Source organism: Cannabis sativa, chromosome X (genome assembly GCF_029168945.1).
Source record: "Cannabis sativa cultivar Pink pepper isolate KNU-18-1 chromosome X, ASM2916894v1, whole genome shotgun sequence".
NCBI classification, from domain to species: Eukaryota; Viridiplantae; Streptophyta; class Magnoliopsida; order Rosales; family Cannabaceae; genus Cannabis; species Cannabis sativa.
Window position 1 is genome coordinate 68,209,228 of NC_083610.1, and position 26,679 is coordinate 68,235,906.

The 26,679-nt window shown below is 32.9% G+C and overlaps 1 protein-coding gene across 1 annotated transcript; it reads right to left on the reverse strand.

Moving 5' to 3' along the window:
- Positions 1 to 10,298: 10,298 nt before the first annotated feature.
- On the reverse strand, positions 10,299 to 10,676 carry LOC115724028 (uncharacterized). Its single transcript, XM_030653485.1, has one exon. The coding sequence runs from the start codon at positions 10,674 to 10,676 to the stop codon at positions 10,299 to 10,301; it is 378 nt and encodes a 125-aa protein (XP_030509345.1).
- Positions 10,677 to 26,679: the final 16,003 nt, after the last annotated feature.

The following is a 26,679-nucleotide window of genomic DNA, read 5'->3' on the forward strand; positions in this document are numbered from 1 at the left end:
AGGGCACAAGGATCCAACATCAAAGAACATCAGCCAAATAATCTCACTCACCCTATGAGAACCAACCAGGGGAAACAAGGGACGTTCCTATTGATGGACGAGGTGTCCTGAATCAGGGTGCCACAACTTTGCAGTAAACGCAAGCAAGGGGATAGCAGACGTCTCAAAGAAATAATGAAAATACAAATAATGAACCGCCTAACCGGTCTAGTTGTCCTCCACATCCACCACAAGGTTATAGGAGAGAAGAAAGAGGTAGTATGTGTACATACTTAAATAGAGGTAGATTCGCTAACTTATTTGGAAGGCGAAGACCTACCAAAGAATCACCACAAGAATTAGAGGCTAATACGGCTAAGAGTAGATCAAGGAGTCCAGGGCAAACTCCTTGACTAAATCCATGTCGTAACACAAATTCAATGATCATAAAGTAAATATAGAATTTAGTTACCCCTTATGTTGTTTTTTGATGTACAACTAAATTTTTTTAGTGAAACTCTAATTTCTATATTTTTTGTATTCACGTGCACCTTGATTTCATCTGAGAAAATTATCGTAAGGAGAGCAGAATAAACATAATGTTTACGGTTTGTTCGCTTAAGTATATTGTCACATAAAATACATTGCTATATAATAAATATATCGTAATACAAAGAAGATAATACTTGACATATAATGAAGACCTTTCGCTATGATTCATATTGTAAAACGTACCATTTTGGTCACAATAATAGTAAGATTGATAGAAAAGCAATGTATGGCGAGATGATAACAATAGAAGTCTTCTCTGGTGTAACAGATTGAAGTTGTATCGCTGAAAAGGTTAGATAATGATATCTTTAAGTACTTGCAACTCATTGACCCACATACTCATGAGTATGTTGAAAGATTAAGGGAAATAAGCAAAGCACAACTTATTTCAAAATCTCAAAAGACTAAGTCTAAGAGTTTCCCTAGAAAGGCTATAGCGAGAATAAATATCTTAAATAACATCTCGTAAATTGCAAACTACTATCCTTGAACACCGTTGAAAGATACAAGCCATACATGGAATGTGTTACCTCAGCAACAAAAGACTACTTCCAGATAAGATCAAAAGACGGTTATCAATAGTTATTTCATTTTATCTACATTTTGTAAAAATGTGGGGATTGTCTACGTTTCATGAATGGTTATCTTATTACGATCGAAAAGAATAATTGTCATAGTGAAAACCCCTATAAGAACCTAAGGGGAAATAGATCTACCATTTTGGAAAGGAAAACCCTATGAGAATTAAATAAATACTCATAATTATTCCTCAATAATCCATATACATAACCAAGAAATACTCAGATATAATAAAGACTCGGAGTATGTAGATTTTAACTAAAAAGCCACGTAAAAACTTTTAGTGTTTCATATATATATATATTTATTAATTATAAAAAATTAACTTTTATCTACAAGGCTTCATTTATTGTTAACAAAATTTCGAGTTAACAATTTAGTGTTTTTACTTGAGAGCCTTTGTAAAGAAACTCGAAACACATCTCCCCTTTATTTCATTACATCATGAAAAATACTCAACGTGACGAGTCAGTCATGAAAGAAGAGACAATACGTCGACCAGGAAAAGAGCCCAGGGGGCACAAACTCAGACCAACCAAGGAAGGGGTCCTACTGAGAGGAACTCCGAGAGAAGTGACCCTGATGAAGAAATTCCTGAGAGAAGGGATTCAGATTAATTTGATCCCACAAGATACGTCCCCATTGTGGAGTTAAAAGATCGACAACTCTGTCGAAGGCTTGTAGAATCCAGTCAATGAAATAAGGAGTTGGAACGGGCCATGGGTACAGCCAAAGTGACTCAAAATGATGCACTGCTAGTGCAAGAAGAGCAACTTGCACGATGCCAACGAGGAAGGCCCCGTGGTTCATGAACCAGAAGGGCACAAGGACCCAACATTGAAGAACAGGAGCCAAATAATCCCATTCAGCCCAAGAGCAACAACCAAGGGAAACAAGGGACGTTCCTGTTGATTGATAAGGTCCCCAGAATCAGGATGCCACAACTTTGCGGTAAACGCAAGCAAGGGGACAATAGACGTCTCAAAGAAATAATGAAAATACAAACAATGAATTGCCTAACCGGTCTGGTTGTCCTCCACATCCCCCTCAAGGACATGGGAGAGAAGAAAGAGGCAGTATGTATACATACTCAAATAGAGGTAGATTTGCTAACTTATTTGAATGGCGAAGACCTACCCAAGAATCACCACAAGAATTAGAGGCTAATACAGCCAAGAGTAGATCAAGGAGTCAAGAGCAAATTCCTTGACTAAAGGCATGTCATAACACAAGTTCAATGATCATAAAGTAAATATGGGATTTAGTTACCCCTTATGTAGTTTTTGGTCGTATAATTAAAATTATTTAATGAAACTCTAATTTCTATATTTTTTATATTCACGTGCACCTTAATTTCATTTGAGACCAGAATAAACGTAATGTTTAGCGTTTGTTCACTTAAGTATATTGTCAAATAAAGAACATTGCCATATAATGAATATATCGTAATACAAAGAAGATAATACTCGACATATAATGAGGACCTATCGCTACGATTCATATCGTAAAACGTATCATTTCTGTCATAAGAGCAGTAAGATCGCTAGATAAGCAACATATGGCGAGATGATAACAATAGAAGTCTTCTCGAGTGTAACAAATTGAAATTATATCGCCTGAAAAGGGTAGACAATAATATCTTTAAGTACTTGCAACTCATTGACCCACATACTCATGAGTATGTTGAAACATTAACGGAAATAGGAAAAACACAACTTATTTCAAAATTTCAAAAGGCTAAGTCTAAGAACCGCCCTAGAAAGGCTATAGCGAGAATAAATATCTTAACTAATATCTCGTAAAATGCGAATAACTATCTTTGAACACCATTGAAAGATACGAGCCATACTTGGAATGTGTTACCTCGACAACACATGACTACTTGCAGATAAGATCAAAAGACGGTTATTAACAGTTATTTCATTTTATCCACATTTTGTAAACATGAAACGTGGGGATTGTCGACGTTTCATGAACGATTGTCTTATTAAGATCAAAAAGAATAACTGTCATAGTAAAAATCCCTGTAAGAACCTAAGGGGAAAGAGATCGATCATTTTGGAAAGGAAAACCCTATCAGAATTAAATAAATACTCATAGTTATTCCTCTATAATCCATATACATAACCAAGAAATACTCAAATATAATAATGACTCGTGGAGTATGTAGATTTTAACTACAAAGCCACGTAAAAATTTTTAGTGTTTCATATATATATATTTATTAATTATAAAAAAAATTAACTTTTAATTACAAGGCTTCATTTATTGTTACAAAAATCCGAATTAACAGTTTAGTGTTTTCACTTGAGAGCCTTTGTAAAAAAAACTCAAAACATATCTCCCCTTTATTTCATACATCATCGAAAATACTCAATGTGACGAGTCGGTCATGAAAGAAGAGACAACATGTCGACCAGGAAAAGAGCCCAGGGGGCACAAACTCAGACCAACCAAGGAAGGGGTCCTATTGAGTGGAACTCCGAGAGAAGTTACCCTGAGTAAGAAATTCATGAGAGAAGGGATTCAGATGCATATGATCCCACAAGATACGTCCCCATTGTAGAGTTAGAAGATCGACAACTCCGTCGATGGCTTGCAGAATCCAATTAAAGAAATGAGGAGTTGGAACAAGCCATGGCTACAGCCAGAGTGACGTAAAATGATGCACTGCTAGTACAAGAAGAGCAACTTGCACAATGACAGCGAGGAAGGCCCCGTGGTTCACGAACCAAAAGGGCACAAGGCACTAACATCGAAGAACATGAGCCAAATAATCCCACTCACCCCAAGAGCAACAACCAGTGGTAACAAGGGACATTCTTGTTGATGGACGAGGTCCCCAGAATTATGGTGCCACAGCTTCGCGGTAAATGCAAGTATGGGAACAATAGACGTCTCAAAGAAATAATGAAAATACAAACAATGAACCACCTAACCGGTCTGATTGTCATCCACATCCACCACAAGGACATAAGAGAGAAGAAAGATGCAGTATGTATACATACTTAAATAGAGGTAGATTCGCTAACTTATTTGAAAGGCAAAGACCTACCCTAGAATCACCACAAGAATTGGAGGCTAATACAGCCAAGAGTAGATCAAGGAGTCAAGGGCAAACTCCTTGACGAAAAGCATGTCGTAACAAAAATTCAATGATCATAAAGGTAAATATGGGATTTAGTTACCCCTTATGTAGTTTTTGGTTGCACAAATAAAATTATTTAATGAAACTCTAATTTCTATATTTTTTTATATTCACGTGCACCTTAATTTCGTCTGAAAAAATATCGTAAGAAGACTAAAATAAACATAATGTTTAGGGTTTGTTCGCTTAAGTATATTGTCACATAAAGTACATTTCTATATAATGAATATATCGTAATGCAAAGAAGATAATACTCGACATATAATAAGGACCTATCGTTATGATTTATATGTTTATTATGTAATGAAGAACGTTGAGTTTAAAATATAAATCTCAATGCAGAACAAGTGAGAGAATATTAGAATATTTTTTATTTTAAGAATAAAATCATTGAACTAATTTAAGATAAATGAATATTTTATGTTCATTGAATCTAGGCACAATTAATTATTTGATATTCTTTATATTGTCATATTACGATTTACCAAATTTATAATTTCCTGAATTAATTGTCAAAATATTCTAACAATTAATTGTGGTAGAGACTTTGATGGAATGTCTCACCTATATAAATATAGGGTATCGGTCCCTGAGCTGACTACTCATTCTGTAAAAATCATAGTAATCCATCTAAAAAGTGTAGAGAGAGCTTTGAAGCCCAATTACTCACACTAATCAGTTTCCTTTTCTTTTGCTGATCCAAAGCTAGTGTGGGATTGAAGCTCAAAGAAACAATGGATGGAGGTAGTTCAATCCTTTGCTCTTAGTAGATATATATATTCGATTAATTCCGTATTTGATACATGATCATATATGCTTCATATCATACATATAAATTTCTAACATGCTGCCTAAACACGATCTGTAGAGAATTCATTATTTGAGATGCATTCTCCATTTGTTCATGCGTCTTACGTAGAACATCATCGATGCTAACAAGCATGAAGCGTTTGGCCTTGTTGTTGGATTGAATTCAAGAGTGAAATCTGTCCCAAATATTTTTTGAGGCATTGGCAGTAGGCTTCTCAGTTAGGATAATTAGTGGTTCTCACAAACCAACATCAAATTCAGATTAAATTTCCATTTCATGAAATTCTCACCATTGAATTTTTCAAGTGCTAGTAAAGCAGTAAGGGGAATTGGCATAGTAGACATGACTGAAATAAATAAAGATGACATAACGATTATACGTAAATTATAAATATTATTTTGGAATGACTGTAAACGTGATGCATGAGCGCATACAAGTAAAACACATAAAATATTGTTTAAGTTATTTCACGATAAAACTATTGGACAATTGATCACCGTCTTAGGATCGATATCGAGTAAATTTTATTGAGCCTATGAGGCTGATCACATCTTTATAATTTTGAAACTTAAATATATCATTTTCCCTTTTCAAAATATAAAGTATCGCTGTTTGTTCAAGTTAACTACTAACCACATGGAAGTTTAGTTAAACTTTGTAAATGTAACTCATTATTTCAGATTCTACGACTTAATTTAGTAACGCCACCTTAGGGTTGGTATCGCATTAAATACATCACTTCCTCCGATCTTAGTCAAGAGATAAACCTTGAACAACATTATAGACAAACACCTTCCTTAGGAGGACGAAAACAAAAGTGTCTCAAGGCCACTCTATACTCATTCAGTCTTGACTAATAATAGAGATTGTAGGTTACTTTGTCATGTACTCCATCTCCCACTCACTATTTTAAGTTAATGTATTTATTTTATTAATTCTCAGAATTAATACATATTAACAACTTTAATAATTATGATTAATTTATTCATAATAAAAACGTCAAGTACAAATAATTTTTTTGTCATAATTATTAAATATAAATTATTTTTTTTAATTCATAATTTAAAATTATTTTCAATTAATAGGTTAATTTTAAATTATCAAGTTAATTCTAAATTAATCTTAGTCGGTTTACATGCTTTCGGTTTTAAAAACAGTAAACACATAAACACATAGAATAATCTTAATATATCATATTTCTACTGTGAGATGCATAATAATATAATTATGTGGGATTTCTACGTATAGTATGTTATTCACTAATGCATGATCATGTTATTAATCAATTATTAATGAACATTTATTTAAAATAAATAAAAAAATATTGATGATGAATCGGGTAAAATTTAGGTATGTCTAATTTTAGAACTCTTTGGAGAAATTAGAATTAAATTACAGATCCTTCTCTATATCGCCGCAAGGGTATTTTTATAATTTCGTAAGATTATCGTAAGCCTCAAAATTATTTAAAATATTTTTAATTAATTATTCTTAAATAAACTTTTTATTTAAAACATCTCTTAAACTATTTAAATTAAGTAAAATAATTAATTAATTTATTCTTAAATAAATATTTTTATTTGAGATAATTTTATAATCTATAAATTAATTAAAATATTTTTAATTAATTTATTCTTAAATAATTCCTTTATTTACGACAACTTAATCATCACTTTATGTTTTGTCTAAAAATAATAATATTTATTATTTTATGAGGATTAAGATAACATTTGCCTTAATATGGTTATTGATTTTGAATTTGAATTTTAAATTAAAATAATATTTATTTAATATTCAAATAAATTTTTAAAATTAAATATTCAAAATTTATGTTTTGTCTAAAAATAATAACATTTATTATTTTATGAGGATTAAGACAACATTTCCCTTAATATGGTTATTGATTTTGAATTTAAATTTCAAATTAAAATAATATTTATTTAATATTCAAATAAATTTGAGAAATTAAATATCCCATAAAATATTATTATTTTGCCTTAATTATTTTTTACTTAAATAAAAAAATATTTTTATTATTTAATAAACATTAAGACAATAATTGTCTTAGCACAATTAAAGTAGTTACAAATATTGAATTTGAATTTTAAATTTGAAATTGTAATATTTATTTTGAATTCAAATTAATTTGAAAATAAATATCTCAACAAAATAGTAAGTAATATTTATAAAATAATATAGATAATTTATAGTGTATATATACACTATATACATATATAACTTTATATATACAAATATATATATTTCGGGTATGGGTTCGAACCACCATTGGCTCACTGTGGCTGGCGGCTGCTAGAGCCACCATGGCCACCGTGGCCATGGCAGACAAGCAGAGGGGACACTTAAAGGCCAACGAGCATCGAACGGGTCATCATAACCACCCCTTTGGGCAGGGACAGAGGCATAAGTTAAGAATAAGAGGGGCCAAAAGATAAAAACAAAAATAATTACGGGGGCCAAATACATAATTTTTTGAAAAAATAATTTTTTAACATTAAATTACTTTATAAATTTTTTTTTCTCCAAAATTTTAGGAGGGGCCATGGCCCTCTTTGGAGCCAAAGTAGCTCTGTCCCTGCCTTCAAGTCTGTTGCTACTACTTGCAACGAAAACATACCACATCCCTTTGTATGCCTTTAATGCATGCACACGAGTAGAACCACGAAGGTCCTAAGGTAAGTCGAGTGGTGGTCAGACCACTGTCGTCCTACGCTTGCGGAGAAGAGATTGACGGGTCTCGAAATTAGATTCCAAGTATGACCCATCGTTGATCATTGACAGTCATGGTCTCACGGGGCTTGGCATGGTGTTCGATACCATAGTGTGTGGTGGTGGTCATCGTCCATGGCCGGGGTTCTTCCACGAACCCAAGCTACATGCATGGGGCATCTGTCGTGCATGGCTGTGTTTCGATTCAAAAACGAGCTCACATGGTTTGAGCATTACACAGATAAAAATATTTTGCATAAAAAATAATTTCAGAAAATTAAATTTACATGAAAAATCTTATGCTCTATAATTGGCTTACATTATTTTCTAAGAAAAATAATAATAAGACCTACACACAATTTTACCATAAAATTAATAATTCATTACCTTACATGTAACGCCAGGTCCAAGAAGGACGTCACGTGTGTGCTTTTATAAAATTCTCATTTATTAATTTATATAAATATATCAAAAAGTATGGTTAATTAAAATTTGGCAATTTAAAACACACACATAAAATTTCTTTTTATAAAAGATAAGTACTATTAATTACGAGATTTCTCTGTTTTCAAAATATTTACAAACCAGATCAACAATGCTTTTACAACATAGGTTTTTATTTCAAAATATAATCAAAATGGAACACCCTATCCATTGGGCCATGACACCGCAGCTGATATGTACAATGTTGTTACAACCTCAGACTCATGGCTTCTGAACCTTAGCCTTCCCTTTACCTGGACCATTTAGCACCTGTGAGTCATAGAGACTCAACAAGTGAAGTAAATAAATCAATAATCAATATAACATTTAACAATTCAATCTCATATTAACACGCTTAAACATTTACACAATATCGTAATCACACAATCTTGGTACTTCATAAAGTACCCTTACCACTTGTTAACCACGAGCTGTATCTGTCACTATCATTGCTTGAGAAAGCTAACGATAAGTAACAAACCTATCCGCAGTTTTAGGAGTAATTACTCATACGGTAATGATCGTTTCTAACCCTCGATCATAATCAAGGCTTAGCACACATTATTCAAGTTCTCGATCATAATCGAGACTACAACCATACAATTGTTAATCACTTAACCCTAAGTCATGTATAACACTTTTCTTACCTCAGTCCAGAGCTCAAGTGTGCGGGCCGGCCTGAGTGGAAACAAAGCAAGGCGATCTCGGTCCTATGTCACGACAACCAAAACTCAATAAATATCTTAAACCAAAACTTCGGAATAAAACCCTAATCCGAAACTGAACAAGAACCTAACTTCCAACAACTCCAAAATAGGTCTTACAACACTTAAACAACCGAAAATAGATACTACGCATCTCTCGAGCCAAAATAGAACTTGAAGAAAACCTAGGAATTCCCCCTGCAGGGCAACCGGTCGACCGGTTCTGGTGCACTAGAACCAACCGGTCGACCGATTCTGGCAGACCAGAAAACCTTGAGGTTTTCTTCCACAATTTTGACCTAGACCTCCTCCATACCTAATCACACTTTCCAGAATAGTGTACTATCATAAATATAACATATTTCAAGAACTAATTTATAGCAATTCAACCATTAAATTGAAATTACATATTCAAGTGAATGAAACCTTTTTAATCTTCATATAATTCAACCCAATCTAAACAACTACCAATCTAGGTTAATAGAACCTAATTAACCTTAATATCAACACCTAAAACAAACCGTAAATTCAATCCAAAGATACAGCTCTAAATCCTCAAAGAAAAATAAACCTTTCTTACTTAAAAGCTAAGTAATTCAAGAATAAAGTTTCAAGATCTTACCTTAATGTCGTCTAAACAAGCTTCTACCCCTTCCAATCTGATCCAAGAGCTGAAGAATAAGCAAAAGAATCCTTGGTTTGCAGCTCCTTACGGTTGCGGGTAAGAAGAAGAAGAAGAAGAAAGGTGAAGGTTATGTGACTTTGTCTATTTTTATTTTACGCCTAATAGTCTAATAAATAAAAAAACAAATAAACTTATTATCATAAATCCATTTCATCCTAATTAACACTAAAGAAAAAACTTTTATCACCCACTCAAATGTCCATAATACCCTTCCCAATACCTTTAACTTAAAAATGAAAGCCTAGGGGCATTTTGGTAATTTAACTAATCTACCAAACTGACATCTTAAAATTTTAAACTAGTCCGGTATACCTTCCCTACAATCCATCATTTAATGTCGTGACATTTCTGACCACTCCGTCTAGTTTCCACGGTCGCCTGGCCTGAAAATATTTTATTCCAAAAATGGTATCCACGATACCCACATATTCTAATAAAATCTCTGTAATTAATAAATTACTCTTTATGTAACCATTTACTAAATTCACACTAATTAACCCTAGTAAGATCATAATCTTACTTCATTACCAGAATAATTACATATTTAATAAAATATGTCCAATTAAATACAATATTATTTTCCAGGATATTACAACTGCCCATTCATTATAGAAATTTCGTCCTCAAAATTTACCTAAAAAGCTCGGGATACTGCTCTCGCATCTGCAACTCTAACTCCCAAGTCGCTTCTTCTACCTCGCTATTTCGCCACAACACTTTAACTAGCAGAATAGTCTTCTTCCGCAATACCTTTTCCTTCCTGTCCAGGATCTGAACTGGTTGTTCTTCATATGACAGGTTAGTAATATCTTCATAACTTAATACATGAGTTGTATCAGATACATATTTTCGAAGCATGGAGACATGAAACACGTTATGAACCCCAGATGGAGCAGGAGGTAATGCAAATTGATAAGCTACCTGACCTACTCTCTCATGAATCTCAAATGAGCCAATAAATCTTGGACTCAATTTCGCCCTCTTTCCAAACCTCCAAATTCCCTTCATTGGGGACACTCGAAGGAAAACAAAATTCCAAACTTGGAATTCAATATCTCTACGCTTTGGATCTGCGTAGCTTTTCTGTCTACTCTGTGAGGCAAGCATACAAGCTCAAATCTTTTCAATGGCCTTACTCGTTCTTTGGACAAATTTAGGTCCAAGATACCTACGTTCACCGGCTTCATCCCAATGAATGGGCAAACAACACTTCCTTCCATAAAGCATCTCATATGGAGCCATGCCAATAGTACTCTGATAACTATTGTAGAAAACTCAATCATAGGAAGGTACTTGTTCTAAGAACCTTCAAAGTCCATTACACATGCTCTCCGCATATCCTCAAGTATCTGTATAGTCCTCTTAGATTGACCATCGATTTGAGGATGAAAAGCTGTACTGAACTTTAACTTGGTACCCATTGCTCGTTGTAAGCTTTCCCAAAACTTGGATGTAAACTTTGGATCTCGATCTGAAACTATCGACTTTAAGGCACCATGAAGCCGAACTATCTCCTTGATGTATAAATCAGCATACTGATCCACTGTATCATTGTCCGCACTGGTAAAAAGTGTGCTGACTTCGTATATCGATTCACAATCACCCAGATAGAATCATAGTAACCTATCGTTCTGGGCAATCCCACCACAAAATCCATGGTGATGTCTTCCCACTTCCATTCAGGAATCTTCAGAGGCTGAAGCAAACTTGCCGGTCTCTGATGTTCTACTTTGATTTGCTGACAAGTTAAACATCTCGACACATACTCAACAATATCACTCTTCATACCTGACCACCAGTACAAGGTCTTCACATAATGATACATTTTAGTTGTCCCCAGGTATAAGGAGTACGGTGTGGTATGAGACTCATCAAGAATCTCATGTCTGATATTTTTATCGACTGGTACACAAACCCTGCCCTTATACCGCAACAACCCATCAGATAAAAGTGAAAAGTCTTTTACTGACCTGACTATAAACTTCTCTTTATACCCCTGTAGCTCGAAATCATTCTGCTGAGCTGTCTTGATTCTTTCCAATAAATCAGACTGCAGGGTGATGTTAGCAAGCTTTCCTGACTATAAATTCAACATTTGCTCTAATCATATCTTCAGCCAACTCTGCTGAAATCTTCTTTAATTCATAGACTTGCCCTGACCCCTTTTGACTTAGAGCATCCGCTACTACATTTGCTTTTCCAGTGTGGTAGAGAATCTCGCAGTCATAATCTTTGATCAGTTCTAACCATCATCGCTGCCTCATATTTAAGTCCTTTTGAGTGAAAAAGTACTTGAGGCTCTTGTGATCAGTATAAATCTCGCACTTTTCTCCATATAGATAATGACGCCAAACTTTCAGTGCAAAAATGACTTCTGCTAGTTCAATATAATGAGTAGGATACCGCTGCTCATACTCTTTCAGTTGCCTGGATGCATAAGCAATCACTTTTCCAGGCTGCATAAGAATACAACCTAACCCTATTTGGATGCGTCGCAATAACTTACAAACTTTTCGTCACTGACCGATAAAGTTAGCACAGTAGCGGTAATTAATCTTTACTTCAGTTCCTGAAAACTACTCTCACACCTGTCAGTCCACACAAACTTGCAGTTCTTCCGAGTCAACTCTGTTAAGGGCATACAAAACTTAGCAAACCCCTCGACAAATCTTCTATAATACCCTGATAACCCCAGGAAAATTCTAACCTCACTTGCTAACTTAGGTCGAGGCCAGTCCTGTGCTGCCTCAATTTTCACCGGATCCACCAAGATGTCGTCTTTACTTACCACATGACCCAAGAAACTCACCTGAGACAACCAAAATTCGCACTTCTTAAACTTAGCATATAAGTTATGATCTCTGAGGCGTTGCAACACCATCCGAAGATGTCTTTCGTGTGTCCTTTCAGTATCTGAATAAATTAAAATATCATCAATGAAGACGATAATAAAATCATCCAGAAAGTCCTTGAACACTCAGTTCATCAAGTCCATAAATGCTGACAGGGCGTTTGTTAATTTGAAGGATATTAAAAATTCATAGTATCCGTACCGGGTCCGAAAAGCTGTTTTTGGAATATCCTCTTCCCGTATCCTCAACTGGTAATAACCAGATCGAAGATCGATCTTGGAGAAGACAGTCTTTCCCTAAATTTGATCAAATAGGTCATCTATCCTTGGCAGAGGGTACTTATTCTTTACTGTCAATTTGTTTAACTCACGGTAATCAATACACATCCGTAAAGTTCTGTCCTTCTTTTTCACAAACAAAACCGGTGCACCCCAAGGTGAGGTACTCAGTCTAGTAAATTTTAAATCCAACATCCCCTATAACTGAACTTTTAACTCTTTTAGCTCCGCAGGTGCCATCCAGTAAGGAGCTCTTGATACAGGCTCTGCCCTTGGTATTAAATCAATCTCAAAATCAATTTCCCACTTCGGTGGTAACCTTGGTAGTTCCTCTAGAAAAACTTCTATAAATTCTCGAACCACTGGAACATGCTCTTGTCCCGTTGGTGGTTCCTTAGTAGTATCCACTGCACTCGCTAAGAAACCTCAAAATCTTCCAAATTTAACTCTATTAGGTCAACCGATAACTCTCTTCCTTCCACAAATATTGGAAGGGATCGAACCCACATGCTAGAGATAACCAGCTCTCTAGTAGGCAGTAAAGTTCCAAAGCCTCTTGAAAGTACATCACTAGGCCTACTCAAGTTGTCAATTACTCTACTTGAAATATAAGAATGCGTCGCTCTAAAGTTAATCAAAACAGTCAACATAGTACCAGCAATAGAAAGCTCACCAGTAACAGTGGAAGGGCGAGCATCAGCCTCGGCCTGAGTCAGGGCAAACACCCGAGCAGGAACAGGTGTATCATCCTTCTTTTGTTCCGGTCGCTGCAACTGTGGGCAATTCCTCTTCAAGTGACCCACTACCCCACATTAAAAATAGCCCCTGGCCTGATACTCGCCCCGGTGGTGCCTCTTGCACCTTGGACATTCATGAAAAGCCTGCCAGTTGTCGTTCCCACCACGACGAAAACCTTGGTTACCTTAGAATCTGTTGTTGGGCCTGGAGCTGATGGTTCATTAGACCTTTTCTTGCGATCACCAAGGTCATTACCCCTACTAGAACTAGCACCAGATGTCTGCTTCCATGAATCTCTTCTCGCAATATTTTCCTTTCGTATATGATCTTCTGCACCCTAAGCAGCTAGGGCCAACTCAACTATCTGTGCATAAGTCCGAACAAACCCAAGTTGTTTGGCCGCAACTATCACATCCCATGTAATATGTTCGTCCAATCCCTGAATAAAATTTTCTTTTCTAGCAGCTTCAGTGACCACTTCATTTGAAGCAAAAATTTGCCAATCGATCGAACTTAGTGGCATATTCTGTCACCGTCATGCTGGCCTGAGTCAATCGTATAAACTCTTCTACTTTTGCTGCCCGGATAGACTCATTATAATACTTCTCGTAAAACAATGTTCGGAAAGCATCCCAGGTCATGTTATTCAGGTCATGACCCTGAGACACAATCTCCCACCAGAATCAGGCATCTTCTCGCATCATGTAGATAGCACATCTGACTCGATCATTATTCTCAATCCGCATGAAATTAAAAATGGATGTTATCATACTCATCCATTGCTCCGCTTTGAGTGGATCAACTCCACCCTCGAACACTGACGGGTTCTGCTTCCTGAACCGCTCATACAACGGCTCCAAGCGATTCTTAACTTCCTGTGGCACTACCAGAGGTGCCGGAGGATCAGGATTGGGATTTGGAGCAGGTTGAGCTCCCTGCTCCCTCAACTCTCGAATTTGCTCACCTTGTTGTTGGATGGTGTCCTGCAACGCGGTATATAAGTCTTCCCAATTCGGTGGTGGTGGATTCTCACCCTCACCTCTAACCTCGAGCCCATCAAGCTCGCGGTTACCTCTACCAGACCGCCTTAGGTGCATATACACCTGTGGTAACATTCTAAGAAATGACAATACTAATAAGTATTTCCAAACATCTCAAACTTTTCACACTTTTCTAACAACTAGCTTATTTCAAATAGACGTACAATTAGGTAATTAACAAATAATCTAATAATTAAAACATACTGAACCATGAGTCAAACGAATCTTCGCAACCAATGTACATATCAAACCAGTCTTCAGGATATTTAAACCTTTGTTGCTCTTATACCATGTTGTAGCGCCCTGTCCAACAGGGACGCCAAGTGTGTACTTTTATAAGTTCTCTTTTACTAATTTATATAATTATACCAAAAAGTGTGGTTAATTAAAATTTGGCAATTTAAAACAAACACATAAAATTTCTTTTTATAAAAGATAAGTACTATTAATTACAGGTTCCCCTATTTTCAAAATATTTATAAAACAGATCAACAGTGCTTTTACAACATTGGTTTATATTTCAAAATATAATCTAAATGGAACACCCTGTCACTGGGTTATGGCACTACGACTGATATGTACATTGCTGCTGTGACTTCAAACTCATGGCTGCTCAACCTTAGCCTTCCCTTTACCCGCACCATTTAGCACCCGTGAGTCACAGAGACTTAGCAAGAAAAGTGAATAAATCAATAATAAATATAACATTCATTTTATTCAATCTCATATTAACATGCTTAAACATTTACACAATATGGTAAACACACAATCTTGGTAGTTCATAAAGTACCCTTACCACTCGTCAACCACGAGTTGTATATGTCACTATTGTTGCTCGATAAAGAAAACGATAATAATAAACCTATCCGCAATTTCAGGAGTAATTACTCATAACGCTAATGACTGTTTCCAACCGTCGGTCATAATCGAGGCATAGCACACATTATATAAGTTCTCGATCATAATCGAGACTACAACCACACAATTGTTAATCACTTAAATCTAAGTGATGCATAACACTTTTTTTTTACCTTAGTCTAGAGCTAAAGTGCGTAGGCCGACATGAGTGGACACAAAGCTGGGCAATCCCGGTCCTATGTCACGACAACAAAAACTCAATAAATACCTTAAACCAAAACTCCGGAATAAAACCCTAATCTGAAAACAAACAAGAACCTAACTTGTAATAACTCCAAAATAGGTTTTACAACACTTAAACAACCTAAAACAAATACAAAGCATCACCCCAAGCCAAAACGAAACCTGAAGAAAACCTGAGAATTCCCCCTGCAGGGCAACCGATCGACCGGTTCTAGTGCAGTAGAACCAACCGGTCGACCGGTTCTGGCAAACTAAAAGACCTTGTGCTTTCTTCCTCAATTTCAACCTAAACCTCCTCCATACCTAATCAAACTTTCCAGAACAGTGTACTATCACAAATATAACATATTTCAAGCACCAATTTACAGCAATTCAACCATTAAATCAAAATTACATATTCAAGTGAATTAAAACCCTTTTAATCTTCATTTAATTTAGTCGAAACTAAACAACTACAAATTTAGGTTAATAGAACCTAATTAACCTAAATATCAACACCTAAAACAAACCCTAAATTCAATCAAAACATACAGCTCTAAATCCTTAAAGAAAAATCAACCTTTCTTACTGAAAACGTAAGTAATTCAAGAATAAAGTTTCAAGATCTTACCTTAATGTCTAAACAAGCTTCTACCCCTTCCAATCTGATCCAAGTATGTACATCCTAATAAGTATGTTTAGAAAAATCAACATTTCTTACTAACAAGTATGTTTCATTAACATCCTAATATGAATTTCTAAAACAATGAAATTAAACACATATAAAGTTTAGAAAACCTTACATTGGGTGAAACAGAATAATATGTCTCCTTCCACTCAGATCTCTAACCCTTGTATCCCGTCTTTCGCAGAGTATCACCAAGATCAGTGCCCGAATGTCCTTCTCTTCAATTTAGATTCTTCACAATCTTCCACACTATGATTGAGATACCACTTGATGTGTGTGGGCACTCACTCTATCACTCAAGGTTTTGAAAAATTAAAAAGAAAAGAGGGAGAGAGAGGTTCGGCTATAGACAATAGGATAGGAGGCTCAAATTTTCTGAAGGCAAAAATTCATCTGATTTCATTCACTTTAAGTGTGAGCCATCACTATCTATTTATAGGTAAATACTAGGTTTATGTTAGGAATTACTAGGCATTAAAATAATGAAAATATTAATTGGAAAATCATCATTAAATGGCCGGCCATAAGGTAATGGGCCCCACTTGGTATTTTTCCAATTTTGACAATTTTCATTTCCATTTTTTCAAAAACGTCAATTTTTCAATTCTAACCATTTAAATGCCAAAACTAATTATTTAATAACTAAAATAAATTATTAAATAATATTGCCATTTAATATATTTATTAATTAGACATATATAATAAAGTCTTCCAATTAGTAAATAAAATCTAGAATCTCTTTTCTTCACAATTTAGCCCTTGCTTATTAAAAATTCATAAACTAGACATAGTCTAATTTTAGAATTATAATTGATTAATTAAAATCAATTATCTGAGTCTTAATTACAAGCTGTATGGTCTCAACTAGAATGGGGACCATGGGCCTATATAACTGAGCTTCCAATAAGCTGAACTAGAATTTACCGAGTAAATTCCCTAACTTATTAATTCCGTGTTGCATCCACTCATAGAACTTGGAATTGCACTTTCAGTCATATAGAACGCTCTATATGTTCCACCATATAGATACGCTATCAACATTGAACCATCGTTCTAATCTCAATAATCAAAGATCCTCTATAGATGATTTACACCGAGTAGAAATAAATTTACCGTTTCACTCCTCAATGTATTTTATTTTTAAAATACTTAGCTTCCTGTAAATGATATTTTAGTGAAATAAGAGCTCGAAGGAAATCATCATTTCACTTCTAGGTACCTATAGAAGCTATAGATTCCATATCTATGTTTAGCGCTCCCACTCAATCATACTACCATGTTCCCAAAATGTACGTATCACCCTGACCAGAAAGTAGGTTTAACTAACAAATCAAAGAACATGAATAACACTCCTGAGATTGAACCTAAGCATAGCAGGATTAAGATCTTTTGATCTAAGTTCAACTAGTGATATTGACTCAGAAAGATACAACGGTAAGATTATAATATCTTAACCAAGATCAATATCGGTCCAGTCCAATGTATACTCCATACATTCAAAACTAGTATACTTTGCCAATGTTCTGGAAAGAACATAACACTTATGCAAAGTGTAAGTACACTTCACGCTGATTATCACATCAGTGTAAATCCAATGCACTGATGAAACAGGGACTTTGTCTTTCGAAGCATATAATCACAATCACATTCCATTGTGTTGACATCACTGTAATTGTAAATGACTATATGTTCTGGACTTAACAGATTTTGTACATATATTAAACCACAAACATGAAAACAACATGTAAACATAAATGACTTCTAATCTTTTATTGATAACAAATCAAATTAGATTGTAATGGGTTTTATTTAGGGCATAAAATCCCAACAATACCATGACTACAATCCATCCTTTAATGTCGTGACATTTTTGACCACTCCGTCCAGTTTCCACGGTCACTGGGCTCGAAAATATTTTATTCCAGAAATAGTATTACGATACCCACATATTCTAATAAAATCTCCGTCATTAATAAATTACACTTTATTTAATCATTTACTAAATTGACACTAATTAACCCTAGTAAGATCATAATCTTACTTCATTATTGGAATAATTATATATTTAATAAACTATGTCTAATTAAATACAATATTATTTTCTAAGATATTACATGTAACGCCCTAACAAATAGGCACGCTACCCAAGGTTATTAAGAAACCCTAATCCCCTAAACAGAATTACTAAAAGATAAGTGCGAGAAATCTAACATTTAATCGAAAACAGAATGAAAATGAAACTTGTAATAACTTTAACTTTACAATAAAAAATTACATGTTTCGGGATCCCAAAAATATTTTACAAAATATTACAAGTCTTTTCACTAGCCAACCTAAGCGACAAAAGCAGAGTTACAAAAGTTCATCACTGGTAGACCCCAACCCGCTTGGTCTAGTGTGGCCCGAACATGTACAAGAATCGCCAAGCCCCCACACTCATGGCTGATCACAAACCGATTTACCCTTTCCTGTACAGTAGAGCACCCGTCAACCAAGCCTAGCAAGACAATAAATAATATCAGCAATTATAATTAACATATCACATATATAATAATGCCATTCATATTTGTCTATTTAACATAGACCCGCGTGTTACGCTCACACGCCCAATTATATCTACGTGACGTAGACCCACGTGTTACGCTCACACGTCTAGATACAATAAGGCCTTAGAACGGTTCATCTCAGTTCTGGTTACCGAGTCCAACCTGATTATGCATTGAATGCATAATCTTTAATCTCAATATATATAACACATAATTAATGGTGCCACCACACTTTTTATCTATTTGATATAGACCTGCGTGTTACGCTCACACACCTATATATGTCTATGTGGTATAGACTCACGTGTTACGCTCACACATCTATTTATGTCTATGTAGCATAGACCTACGTGTTACGCTCACACGTCTGTTTACAATAAGGCCTTAGTAGGGTTTATCTTAGCTATAGTTACCGAGTCTAACTTGGTTATACCTTGCTCGCATAACCCTATTGATGTATACACGTACCTATACATTACGTTCTTTATGTGATTTACTCTGATGATATATACCAGGTCTAACCCAGTTATGCCTTATACACATAACTCTTGGCATATAAGCATGCATTCAATAAATACTATCATATTTAAACTCTTAGGGTAATAGCCCTAACTTGCCTACTAAAATAACTGCTCATATAACATATTACAACATGCTCAAAATAACACCTATTAAGGGTAATAACCCTAATTCATGCTTCCACTTGATTAGCAATATTACCATACATCATTACTTTCTTATCTCCATAATATTCTAGGGAAATAACCCTAGACCGCATTAAAATTAAACTCAAGGTACTAATTTACCGAGTCTAGCTTTATTACACCCTAGGTGCATAATTTTTTATTCCAACAAATTAAGCATGGCATAACATTCAACATCTTTTAATTACTAGGGTAATAATCCTAGACCATATAACCACTCATTTTAGGGTAGCCCTAATCCTGGTTCTCAATTAATCACAATCATATTATAAAACGTGAGCACCACCACGCTTAATTCTATGTGCAAACTACTGTCTTACCTGATGTCCCGCAAACGTAGAGATTCCAAATCCACGGGTGCTTCTGACCAAGTGCCGGTAATCCTAGTCACAATTTTTGGGATTTACAAACATAGGTTTAATCCCTAAATCCACTTCAACATAATATAAAATTGGCATTCAAAATACAGATAAACATATAGAGCTCGGAACGAGCTTTCCAACGATATAAAGAACGTTCCAAACGAAGTCCCAAGTCAAAAGTTATGAATAAAACAAGTGCAACATGCAATTTGTCTACGCGAGCGGGTCGCGGCGCTTAGGTTGAAAACCCAAAAACTGTTGGGTTTTATGCCCTAAATAAAACTCTCTACAATCTGATTAGTAATCAATATAAGAAATTTGAAGTGATTAATGTTTGCATGAATTTTACATGCTAATGGCTTAATATGTGTATTACATTTACACACAAAATCAGTTAAATCCAGGTCATATGTTTATTCACAATTACAGTATCGTCAACACAGTGGAATGTGATTGTGATCATATGAATCAAAAGACTAAGTCCCTGTTTCATCAGTGTTTTGGATTTACACTAATGTGATAATCAGCGATGATGTGTACTTACACTTGGAGTAAGTGTTATGTTCTTTCCAGGACATTAGTAAAGTATACTAGTTTCGAATGTATGGAGTATACATTGGACTGGACCGATATTGCAACTTAGTTAAGATATTACAAACTTACCGTTATATCTTTCCAAGTCAATATCAGTAGTTGATCTTAAGATTAAAAGAATCTAAATCCTGATATGCTTAGGCTCAACTCAAGAGTACTATTCATGTTCTTTGATTTATTAGTTAAGCCTACTTTTGGGTCAGGGTGATACTGTTGGGTTTTATGTCCTAAATAAAACTCATTTCAATATAATCAGATTTACTTATTAATATAGATCAGAAATAACATTTAATGTTGCATGGTTCACATGATTTATTTCATGATTATATGTACATAATGTATAGATTCATCTGAAACCCTTTTCACATACTTGATCCTGTCTATTGTGCCGTCAACACATTGGAAAGTAAACATGACTATGTGAATAAAGTTTCATAGATTTATCAGACACAGGGTTTTACTGATATGATAATCTACAACAAGAGTTTACTTGTATTTGGAGAAATACTATGTTCTTTCCAGAGCATTGGTTAAAGTAAAGCTCAGGTTGGATGCATGGAGTATGCATCGGAAGGGACCGATATTGAACTTTGACTTAGATTTATTAAACTTACCGTAAAATCTATTCAAGTCAATATCGCCTAGTTGATCCTAGATCAAATGATCTTAATCCTGTTATGATTAGGCTCAATCTTGAAAGGCTGTTCGTGTTCTTTGATTTGTTAGTTAAGCCTACTTTTAGGTCAGGGTGATACGTACTTTTTGGGAACACGGTAGTGCAATTGAGTGGGAGCGCTAGCATAAACATGGAATCTATAGCTTCTATCTGGCGAATAGTAAGCAAAGGATGATCACCTTCGAGCTTGACCAAACGAAAATAAATGGTGGAGATCTCATTTCACATAAGCTGAAATATCATTTATACGGGGTCAAGTGTTTTAAGGATAAAATACATAGTAGGGTGTTACAGTAATTTAATCCCTTTACTGTGTAGATCATTCATATAGAGGATAATTGATCAAATTAGGATTATAACAATGGATAACTAATGATGTGTCTATATGGTGGAACATATAGAGCATTCTATATACTGAGAGTGCAATTCTAAGTTCTATGCGTGGATTCAACGAAGAATTAATAAGTTAGTGAATTTTAGTGCTAAATTCTTGATCTACTTATTGGAAGCTCGGTTATATAGACCCATGGTCCCCCCACTAGTTGAGATAATATTGCTTGTAAGACTCATGTAATTGGTTTTGATTAATCAATTATAATTCTCAAATTAGACTATGTCTATTTGTGAACTTTTCACTAAGTAAGGGCGAAATTGTAAAGAAAGAGTTTATAGGGGCATATTTGTTAATTATGATACTTTGTATGGTTCAATTAATAAATATGATAAATGACAATATTATTTAATAATTATTTATAGTTATTAAATAGTTAGAATTGGCATTCAAATGGTTGAATTAGGAAATTGGCATTTTTGAGAAAATCAGATGCAGAAAAGGTAAAACTGCAAAATTGCAAAAAGTGAGGCCTAAATCCACTAGTATAGGGCCAGCCACTTTTGTAGGAAATTTAAACTGATATTTTCATTATTTTAATGCCAAATAATTCAAACCTAACCCTAGTGGAATGCTATAAATAGATAGTGAAGGCTTCAGGAAAATTACACTTAAATTTTCTATTTTTCCTTTAGAGAAAAACCTGAGCCTTTCTCTCTCCCTATCTTTAGCTGCCACTTCTTCTTTCTCTTCCCTCTTGAATTTTGAAAATCTTAGTGCGAGAGTAGTGCCCACACACATCAAGTGATACCTCAATCATAGTGAGGAAGATCGTGAAGAAAGATCATCAGCAAAGGAGTTTCAGCATCAAAGATTCAGAGAAAGAGATCCAGGTTCAGATATTGATAATGCTCTGCTACAGAAAGGAATCAAGGGCTAGATATCTGAACGGAAGGAGTCATATTATTCCGCTGCAACCAATGTAAGGTTTCCTAAACTTTATATGTGTTTATTTCATCGTTTTAGAAAGTTCATATTTAGGGTGTTAATAAACATACTTGTGAGTAGATCTAAGATCCTGGTAAAATAATTTCCAACAACTGGTATCAGAGCCATGGTAATTGATTTACTTGCAAGAAATTTGGACTTTAAAACGATTGTTTGTATGTTCTTTGGATGGTATCATGTTGTATTGAGTGTTATTTGATGATTGATTGATGTTTGTAAAATTTTCGTAAAAAATAATTGCGATTATATCTCTGGAATTATTTTTATTGGATAGTATGGAAAAAATTAAGCAAGTTAGCCTTTTACAGAACTTAATTTGGATTTTATTTGAATTAGTTATGATTTTTTGAAGATTTGAAAAAATCGGGAAATTTGTCTTGATATTTTCACACGATCGCAAATCTGTCCGTACAGTTCACAATTTTTTTGTTTTTCTTCGATTTTTCATGCTTTTTCATGGAATTAACTTCCGATTTTTGGTATAGTTTTGTATTTATACTATTACTATTCCTAATTCAATTCTAATTATCATTTTGAATTAATTTAATATTTTTTAAATTTAATTCAAGATATTAGTGTAATTTGAATTTGAATAGAATTAGTATCTATCTTCTTGCTTAAAAATCTATCTTATTTTAAAATTTGATTATATCTTATCTTATTTTAAATTTAAAAATAAGATATTTATAATCATGTAATTTTTAAATGATATAAGATATTTTGCTAATTTTTTAAATTTTGTTATTTTATTTATTTAAATTACATTTAAAATTTGAAAAAGATATTTATTTATCTTTTCTAATTTTTTATTTAATTTTTATTTATAAAATAACATTTAAAATTTAAAAGTAGTTAGCAAATTTTTGAAATGATATTTAGGTTGGTTGAAACCTAATTTTTCAAAAATTGTAGGTTTAATTTTAATTTTAAATTTTTTAAAAATTTCGAATTTTTCGAATTTTTCAAATTTTTTTAAATTTTTCAAATTTTTTTTTATTATTTAATTAATTATTTCGAAATTAATTATTTAATTTAAAATTAAATAAATTCTACATCCAACTGTCCAACTAACCTTGTTGCAGGAGTATGTGTTTTAGCTTGTTTGAAAGTTTTCAAAACCTATTATTACTTGATTGCAAATAGCCATGATTACTTTTTGCCAGATCTAATGATCTGATGGCTCCCTTGGTCAAGTTAATAATTTGTAACAGGTATATTTACAATCTTCTTTCATCTGTGTATGACCTAGCAACATGATAGGACCCATCCAAAGTGTCCCTGTGTGAGCCTATGTGTTTAATTTGATTATAGATACATATAGGTTGTTGTTGCTAAAATAAATTATCATAGTTCTTGATAGAATTTATTTAGGCCCATTTAGTTATTGGGCTTATTCAATTAATAACAGTTGTTCTTATTAAGGTTAAATTCCTCTCTTTTGGGCCTTGTGTGAGAGTTGAGAGCCATAGAAGTGGGTACGACATACTGAACCCAGCACCCCCTCACATGAACCACCCCAATTGTGAATGCCCATTTGCCTGATTTGAATAACTGTACTAGGTTAATTAAACTAGTTTAACCTAATAAAATTGATTAGCAACATAATTAATTTCATTTATTTTGAAATTAATTTAAGAAAATTATAGTTTAAAGAATTCTTTATTCTAAGCTAAACTATATGTATTTTCTTGTATTTAATTAAATATAGAATTATAATCATCTAGATTCTTTCTGGAACTTAATTTAAATTTTTCATTAAATATTCTTATTTAAGTTGATATTTAGTTATCTACAACTAACCAACTTAAATCTGAATATCTTTTGAATTTCAAATTTCAAAATTAAGTTGAGGAATTTTAGGCATTGGTTATTAAGATTCTTTAGATATTTTTTAAGTTAATATCTTTTCGAATATTAACTTAAAATGGAATATTTTAGATATTTTTTAAGTTGATATCTTTTCGAATATTAACTTAAAATGGAATATTTTTAAATTAAGTGGTTACAACTTAATTTTTGATATTTAATTAAATTTAAATTTGAAAAATATTGAAGTTCTAGATTTTTTTTTTCTAATACAACTTAAATTAGATATTTTTTCAAATTTTGTGGAAAAGATACTTAGTCAAATAAGATATTTTCTAGATAGTTATTTCTAGACTACTTATTATTTCTAATATTAAATAGGAAAAATATTATAAATTGTGAAATTAATTATATAATTAATTTTGGTACAATTTATTTTAAGTATATTTTTCCTAGTATTAAACTAGAGACTAATAATTAAGCCTTCTCTACACTTAATTATTTATTTCTTGAATTTAATACATTTAATTAATTTGAAAATTGAATATCTAAGTTGATTTTTATCATCATACTTAAATATTTCTTTTTCATGACATTTAATTAAATAGAAAATTATTTTTAGTTGAAATTTATTTTTTCAACTAAATTTTAAATAATTTTCAAAATATATTTTTTCTTTATTTTATTAATCAATTTTCGAAATTGCATTTCTTAAATGCTAGAATTTCGAATTTTATCTTGAAAAATAGATTAAGTTGTAAATTAATTATTTATTTTAATTAATTCTTGGATCAACTTAAATCAATGATTTTTTCATTTATTGATTAATTTAAAATAAATTGAATTAAAGTATATTATTAGAAATTGAATTAATTAGTCAAAGGAAAATCTAGATAGATGATATTTTTGCTTGAAGTATTTTTCTAGTATATTTAATTAAATAGAAAATTAATATTTAAGTTGATTTTCATCATCATACTTAAATATTTGAAATTTTTCTTATATATTTAATTAAATAGGAAAATTATATTTTTTGTTGTAAATTAATTTTATTAATTAATATTGGGCCAACATTAATTTAGAATAATTTTTCCAGGATTAATTTTTTTTTATTTTAACATGCATTTTTGAAAATTGTATTCTTAAATACTTTAATTTTTCGAAATGCAATATATATTTATAGAAAATAAAATTTGAGTTGTAAATTAATTTAAATTAATTTTGTAACAACTTAAATTGGTATTTTTCTAAATATTTATTTGAAATTATTACTAAGATGGAAATAATTCATGTTATTTTTATATCCATCTAAGTGAAATTTATAAATATTAAATTAAAATTTATATTTAGAATTTTTCATTCTAAATTGGAAATTTTAAATAAATATATATTTAAAATAAATAAATTAAATAAAGAGAATCAAAGAAAATACAACTCACTTTAAATAATGAGCTTGATTATTATTAAGATATTCGATCTCCATTGTTGGTCTTACAAAAGTTAAATGTTTTCAATATAACCTCGAGAGCCATTTAGACTTCGTCCCCCTATGGATGGTTATTCGTTGAACGCATTTAACACCGTAAGATTTCATTTGATAAGTGTTTTGTAAGTTTTCGTCTCTATTAGACTCTCCCCTACGGTGACTACTTAGAGATAAACTTATGAAACATGAAACAATGGTGGAAGCTCATAAAATGAGAATAACCTTGACTCTCGCCTACCGGGACAACGTTGGATTCTTATTTTGATCGAATAAAAGGTTGCTAGAATGGTTTCTATTTTAGATGAGCTGACAACTCTATTCAATAAATGATACTTTGACTCTCGCCTACCGGGACACTGTATCAGTTTGTTGAAAACCTTGGAAATTATTTAGGATTGTATGTTTTAGTATTTTCACTAGTCATTCCTACTTGCTATATGCTTATAATTTCTGAATTGTGTATGAATTTATATTGAACCATGTTATTTTCTGTTATTAAGTTGTAGTTTAATTTCGAATCTTCATTGTTGGTCTAACATGTTTGTTTTTCTAATGAGATAAATCCCTAGTGGATTTTCACCATTAGACATACATAATAGTGTAAGATCTCGAAACATAAATATTGTATATGCGACATCTAGCTGTTCATCAATTGATGACACCTTAGACTAGTATTTTTACAATATGAAACAAGAAGATTACATAAATAAGATTACTTTGTCTTTCGCTAATCGAAGCATCGTTGGATTCTTATTTATAAACGAAATTATCCTAATTCCTCTTAGCTTATTCATTTCGAATTAGCTTCAATATCATTGGATG